We start from the raw sequence: 7,216 nt of genomic DNA, 5'->3' as shown, positions 1-7,216 counted from the left end.
TGGTTTCCAGAGGACCAAGGGTCCATTCCTAGCACCCACATGGCAGCCCACAACCACTTATAACGTCAGTCTCAGGGGTTCCCAGTGCCTTCTGGCTTCCCTGTTCTGTTCCTGGTAGGAGGGAAGAAGAGAGACACATACATACATGCAGGGAAAGTAAAATTTAATAAAGCAAAACCATGTGCCCTCTGTATGAGGCTTCATGGACTAGAAAGCTTTTAGGTCAAGCGAGCAAACCAAAGTCACCGGAGAGAGCGGGGCCCAGAGGTCAGAACAAACCATGAAACTGACGAGTCCTGATGGTTGCAGCTCAGTGCAAAACAAAACAAATCAAAACAACAACAACAACAACAACAAAAAAAAACAGGTGGGAGAAAGAGGGGCAGGACAGGCAGCAGACAGGGCCAGTGGTGAGCTCTTCCTAGGGCTCTGTAGCCCAAAGCCAGCTGTGCCCCTCACAGCCAAGGGCTCTGTAGTTCCGAGTCAGTTGTACCCTCCCCTTTCCTGTGTTCTGCGGTCCCGAGTCAGGAGCGGTGTTCAAGCCATCAATCACCATGTGTACACACTCCAGTGGACACCAGTTTACTGGGTGTACCCACCTGGGGATAGGAAGGCTATACGGTAGTTTTGGGTAAGAACTACATGGGTTCTTTTCTGGCTCTCTTGATCCACAGAGGCACCAAGATAGATCCAGTGCCCAGCTGGGACAAGAGTGGGGCCAGGCAGTCCCTGACCATGGCTGGGTCACCCCTGGCCTAGCGATCCCATACAAACTTCTGTAGTTTGGATGGTATGTCTCCCATTAAAGGTTCATGCATGAAAGTTTGTTCCCAGAACAGTGCCACTGGTAGGTAAGTGGTGGAAACCTTAAGGTATGGGGCCTAGCCAGAGGCTTTAGGTCACTGGGGGCATAACCTCAGATGGAGCTGGGGACCCTGGTTTTCTCTGGCATGTTAATGTCCCAGCCATGAGACAAGCACTTTTGCTTGTCTCAGACAGAATGTACTTCCCACCCTAATGTTCTGCCTTGCCACAGGCCCAAAGCAACAGGATCAACTGAGCACAGACTGTGGTCTCCAAATGTGTGAGTCACAAACCTTTCTTCCTTATAAGCTGATTATCTCAGGTACCACTGTTATAGCAGCAGACAGCTGACTAGCAGACAGGAAGGGGACACTCACAGAGGGAAGGAATGGCCAGTGTCCCTCCCTTTCCCCGATCACTGTGAGCATCAACAGCTGCAAGGAGCAAGAGACTGAAGAAGCGTCCGCTGTCTAAATCACAAGATTGCCAGGAAGCACAGGATGTGCCTTCTGGAGTAGTCACTAAACAGCTCTGTACCTTTAGACTTTGACGAGACTGGTAATCTCTTAGAATCAACTACAGAGGTGTTTACAGAACAAACAAAACCCCACACAGCCTTATATGAACAAAGTGTCATAAGAACGAGACTTATTCCAGGGTGGACACCTCCCTGCTACCATCCCTTCTGGACAGACTGGCTGCCAGCCTTCTTAGGCTGGGTGTTTCCCAGGGATGCTGAGGCTGATAAACCCTGTATCTAACTCCCAAAAGGGGACAAAAGAAGCAGACCTTACAGTCTGAACTAGCAAGCATCAGTGGAAGTCATATCTGAGGCAAAATAGCAGCAGCAGCAGCAGCAACAGCAACCGCTCTTCTTTTTGTTTCAAGCGAGCCACCACGTCACTCCTTACCACACAGACTCACGCTCTGCCAGTGGCAACAGTGCTTGGCTATTGACCCCACCGTGTCCTGCCAGACACACTGCTTACAGGTACACTGCAACACAGTTTAGTTTCGGAGTTCGAAAGAGTGGGCAAGTTAGGAACTGTGCTCTCGTGCCCAGGAGTGGGCATGTGTGGCTCCACCCTAAATGCCTGACTTGGCTCTTGGTCAGACAGTGGTGCGGGTTTATAACGTGCCAAGCTCTGAAGGTTGATTTCATAGTCAAGATATGCCGTATACTTTATGTTTCATGTAGTGTAGAACAGATCTCAGCAGTCTGAGGTGAAAGCTGGCATCCTCCGGGTCAGTGCATACAAAAGGAAAGGCCCTCCTTAAAAAGCTGAGTCTCTGCTCGTAGATAATTTGTTGGAGGCAGCCCTGCTTACATACGGAAGGCCTAAAATCAGCCATAGGCCTGACATACATGCCTGCTAAACACAAAGTCTTGGGTCTCTGTGGAAAAACACTGAAACAGATGGCTATAAGCTATTGTAAACAAGCAGCTTTGGTGGAAAATTGCCAGCCTGAATACATCGACCTTGTAGATGGGTAGCCTTGGTGGATAGTACCAACTTAGATAAGGACAAGTGAATCATAGGCGGAGTCATACTGACCTGTCCCCTGAACCTTCACCCAGCTGACACTCTGTTCTGGAAGATATCTGTACTCCCCCTGAACACCTATGCTCCTGCGCCATCCCCTTCCCCACATCCTGCCTTTTTGTGTATATAAACCCTGTGTGAAAAAAGTAAAAATTACGATTTGATCAGACTATAGACAAATCATCATTCTTTGTGTCTGCCTGTTCCCCCCTCCCCACCCCCGCCCTCTCTTTCAGGTGACCTCCCCGGACCCCTGTTTAATGCCTTGCTGACCAGGACAATAATTTATATAAGTCAAATGTAAATGAATTAAGTGGGGGCTATGTCCTCATGGATACATGGTCATCTGAAGGTTGTAGGCTCAGGGAGTGCTTTCGGTGGTCCTGCCACATTCTTTACAGTTAGGGGAAAGGATCCCTTAGCAGCGGTTCTAAGAACTCTGGCTCTTCCCACTACTCACCTAATTTGGCACCATTTCAGGAAATGTCTTTAGATGGCTTTGCTTCTTTCAGCGAAGTCTGGCTTACCCACACATCCTGAACTGGCGCCCTTCCACTTCTCCCCTTAACCTCCCAGATGTAACGGGAATGCAAGGTCTTTAACCATCGATGTTCAGGAAAGTTTCTGAAAAGGTACCTTGATCTTGAGAGTTGGGAATGTAGCTGTGTATTTGTATCTGGCTTCAGCTGGCCATGGGCAGCGTTGATATGTAAATGCCCCATGACCCCTCCCACTGAGGCGGCTCCTCTGAAGCTCTAGATCCTCTCCCAGGACAAACCAGTACTTCAGATTCAGACGTCTGAAGGCTCCACACAGAACTGCAGCCTTCTACATCACTGTTTTGACTTTCCTGTTGGTCAGTTTTCTGTCATATCTGTTATGTCATCTCCAGTTGACGTCAGTCTCATCAGTCTGGTCAGAGAGCACTGTCTCCAGTGCTGATGAAGTGAAAGGGCCTAGTTTTATGTGATCGGTGCCATTCTGGGCAGGTCAGCCTGGGCTACGTAAGAAAGGGAACTGGGCAAGCCACTAAGAAGCATTCCTCCATGGGTCCTGCCTGAGCTTCTGTCCTGACTTGCACTCCTCCATGGGTCCTTCCTGAGCTCCACCCTGACTTCCCCCCTCACCCTCGGCAGAGACTGTGTGTGACCTGTAACCAAATGAACCAACTCCTCAACTCGGTTTTGCTCAGTATTTATCACGGCAACAGAAAAGTTATGTGTCTGTGGCAATAAATCCCATGATTCCCTGTTCTCTTTCCTTCCTAAGCTTCAGTCTCTTACCTGGCATAAATGGAGTGATCCTCCTCGGACAGGCTACTGGAGAGGCTAACTCCGTACACTTCCTTCATGGGCTGGACCGCATTCTAGAGTTTTAAGAACAAGAACTGGTTATAATCGTCAGATATTCTCCATGTTAATATCCCCAGACATGAAGAAAATGAGTCTAGGGATTTTTTCCACAAAAGCAATAATATATTTTTTTCACATTACTCATTAAACTTCAGTTAATAGCTTTTAAAAAGTCTGCTTGCTGGGATCAGTGGCTCATGCCTATAATCCTGGGACTTGAAAGGCTGAGGCAGGAGGATTGCAGTGAATTTGAGGCTCATCTGGATTACAAAGTTAGTTCTAGTAAAATGGTGTGGTGTGAGACCCTGCTTCCAAACAAAACAATAATGACCACACCCAAAAAAAACCAAATACAAACTCCAAGAAAACTATGATTCCTGTTTCTTACTAAAATGGCTAAGTTTAAGGTTTTTTTAATGTGCTAAATAAACATGGCTGCTATATGTAATGTGGGATTTGGCACTTTTTCTTTTTTCTGTCAAAGGCCAGACAGTAAATAGTCTAACCATGCTGGGTTCTACAGCTTCTGCTGCTACTACTCAACGCTGGCATAGAGTGTGAGCCAGGCAGAGCTGGTTTCCAAAATAACCTTATGTTCACAAACATTGAGAACGGTAGATTTGGCCAATGTCACTCCATTCACTCCTCGATTAGCAGGACGAGTTCTTACCACATTGTGACTTTTAGCTATTTCTAGAAAGCAACTGCCTCTGTCCACTTGTTTTCCTTACTATATTAGTAAATTGATTTGGACAGGACTTATTTCCACCAGGGCTATCCAAAGACTGCGGGGGAGCCAGGTCCAAACCCTGCACGCCAAGTGTCCAGTGGAGGATAGCAGACATCAAGTGGGCAGGATGCTCAAAAGACAGGGCTCTCCTAAAGCTTCCGAAGCTGTAGGAAATTTACCACTACAAAGAGGAACAAAGGCCAAAGCATTTCCAAGGTCTAAGCAGAGTGTAGCCATCCTGTGCCGTGTCTGGGACACTGCGGTAAAGCAGTGTGAGTTGGGTAACATGACATTTTCCTGCTCTCAGCCTTGTAAAGAAAAGCAGAATTTTAAAGATCATCTTCCAGAGCCCCAGGCTAGATCACACAGGCTTCCCTGCCCCCGCACCTCAGTCACTTTGGCACTGTCCCCAGTGTCAGTCATCTTCACAGGAGTGGATCGCTGAGAGATGGAGCCTTCGTCTTCCCGGTCGGTGCCAGAGTCATCCTCAGAGCTGCTGGACACGGCCTCCTCGCTGGGGGGTGGCGGGGCGCTGGCTGCCGTCTTCCGCTGCAGGACCGCTTCCTCTCTGTTGCTTTTGTTCCTTTGAGGAGGTGGATATGGATGTGAGGCATCTTCAGGCCGGACCTTTAACCATCACTGTGGATGGCTGCGTTCCGAGCCACAGTCCAAGTGAAGCGTAAGGACATGTGGGAAGCTAGCATCTAGATTCAAGTCGCACTTCAGCGGAAAGCCCAGTATTTATCTACACATAACGAAATTGAGCCGGGGCTGGAACTCAGAGCCTTCTGCTTGCAGAGCAGGGATTGTACTGACTGAGCCATCTCCCCATGCCCTGCCCCTTACTGTTAAAATAGTTCACTATATGTTACTAAGAACACAGCAATACATGGAAAATCTTAGGAAAGAAAGATATTGTAAAAAACCAAACCAAACACCATTCGGTCCTCGCCCACCTAACACTTAATCTGATAGTATTACTGTGCTGATCTCCCATCAAGATGTCCAGACGGTTACCTGCCGCAGATCACCTTGGGTTCAAACTCCTCACACTTCCTTCCTTTTAAACTCTTAGCATCTGCTCAAGGCTCAATGTGAAACTCCTGAAAGGTCACGGGTTTAAGGCACAGAAATGATGCCTCTGGAAAATGTTTGTATATGACCCCGTGTATAAATTACATGCAGCTAAAAATCCAGTTGCGTCTGCAATCCTAAATATAAGTGGGACACTGTATCTGCAGTCTTGCCATGACTTCTGCTCCAAGTTGAGGAGCAGTATTACCACTGTAACAGGCAGGTCATGAGGCAAATGAGTCTTTGGCCGGGACACTACACACTGCACTCCAGTCTCTCAGTGCGAAGATGCACACATGGGGGGGGCTCCCCTCATGTTATTAGAAATGCTCTTCCTGCAAATACTCCTATAGCCACACAAGGAAACCTATCCAGTTCTCACTTGCTTTCACATTCAGATGTCAACTAAAATCAATACATAAGTAAAATGAGCACAGATTTTAATCATTTTATGTTGAGAAACAAAGAAGAGACTTTAATGATGGGACCTGACATTGTTAGTTCCGGATGAGAATATTACTGCGAGCACTACTATTTTATATATCAATCTTTAAATTTTCATTCTACATGCAAACCTTACCCCAGTACAGATTTTCCAGTTTCGTCCGGTTTTCGCACAGTAAATGGACTTGGATCAATGCCAATAGTTTTAGGCATAAAATCACTAGAAGAAGAGGAAAAGGTTAAAATACTGTGTAAATCACATCACATACAGATGGTGCTGGCTCACTGCTCTCTGCTGACCTCGCCCCTGAGCTAAACACATCCTAACACAAGTACTCATGAGCGCTTCAGCTGATGGGGCTCACAAAAGCCCATCAGCTGATAGCTCTGGGTGATGTCCATGTGACGATGGTGACCTCTCTCGTAACGGCAGGAGCTGGGGAGGTCTGCATGTAAAGTTGTGTTTGCTGGAAAGTGATGACCTTCCAGGCAAGCCAGGGATGTAAGCCATGTGGCTAGCTACCACAATTAGACCTCAGTGGCGCAGACAGTAAGCTGCTCAGGTCTTTAAGCCAGACGACGATGGAAGGAGGTAGACTGAATGATCAAAGACCAGGGACATGAATTGGAAGAGCAGCATCTACCTCATTAGACCAGGGCTCATTCACATACCACTGTGAGGACGCTTCACATAGAAGCTGACCTAATGTCCACTCAGTAGCTAAGCCCAAGTCTCTTCCTGTCACCGCAGAAGCCAGGCACTTCACAATCGGGCCAACAGGGCAGTAGTTCTGAGTTCTGCTAAGATCCCGGACTTTTGGTGAGGGTATTTCTCCCACACTGTGCCTGGATGCTACACCCCCAGCCCCTGGAAAGAAAGTAATCTTGGGCCTGACTTAAAGATGTCTACCAAATTTTATCTTACTATTTTTTCTGTTTTGTTTTCACAAGACAAGGTCTTACTACATAGACAAAGCTGGCCTTGAGCTCACTCCATATCCCAGGGTAGCCATGAACACACAATGTCCTTGCCTCTGGCTCCCAAATGCTGAGTTGACAAACCTGTGCCCCCAGACCAAATGTCTATTTAATAGTCTGAAAAAGTTTTGGCAATACAATTGCATTTTTCTTTGTTTTTAAATACATAGAGAGAAGGAGCAAGAGGGGAGGAGGAGGAGGAAGAAGAGGAGGAGGAGGAGGAGGAGGAGGAGGAGGAGAAGGAGAAGAAGAAGAAGAAGAAGAAGAAGAAGAAGAAGAAGAAGAAGAAG

General features: G+C 47.3%; 1 protein-coding gene across 1 annotated transcript in view; it reads right to left on the bottom strand.

The window, feature by feature from the left end:
* The window catches only part of Fig4 (FIG4 phosphoinositide 5-phosphatase), a 107,436-nt gene that overhangs the window by 30,030 nt on the left and 70,190 nt on the right, over window positions 1-7,216 (bottom strand). Inside the window, exons 19-21 of the mRNA XM_028768995.1 lie at window positions 6,085-6,168; window positions 4,818-5,013; window positions 3,632-3,714 (exon numbers count right to left, since the gene is read on the bottom strand). Coding sequence (XP_028624828.1) covers window positions 3,632-3,714; window positions 4,818-5,013; window positions 6,085-6,168 — 363 coding nt within the window. The remainder of the gene's footprint in view (window positions 1-3,631; window positions 3,715-4,817; window positions 5,014-6,084; window positions 6,169-7,216) is intronic.

This window comes from Grammomys surdaster, unplaced genomic scaffold (genome assembly GCF_004785775.1).
Source record: "Grammomys surdaster isolate TR1022 unplaced genomic scaffold, NIH_TR_1.0 190, whole genome shotgun sequence".
Classification (NCBI taxonomy): Eukaryota; Metazoa; Chordata; class Mammalia; order Rodentia; family Muridae; genus Grammomys; species Grammomys surdaster.
This window is presented reverse-complemented; position numbering and strand designations above follow the sequence as displayed.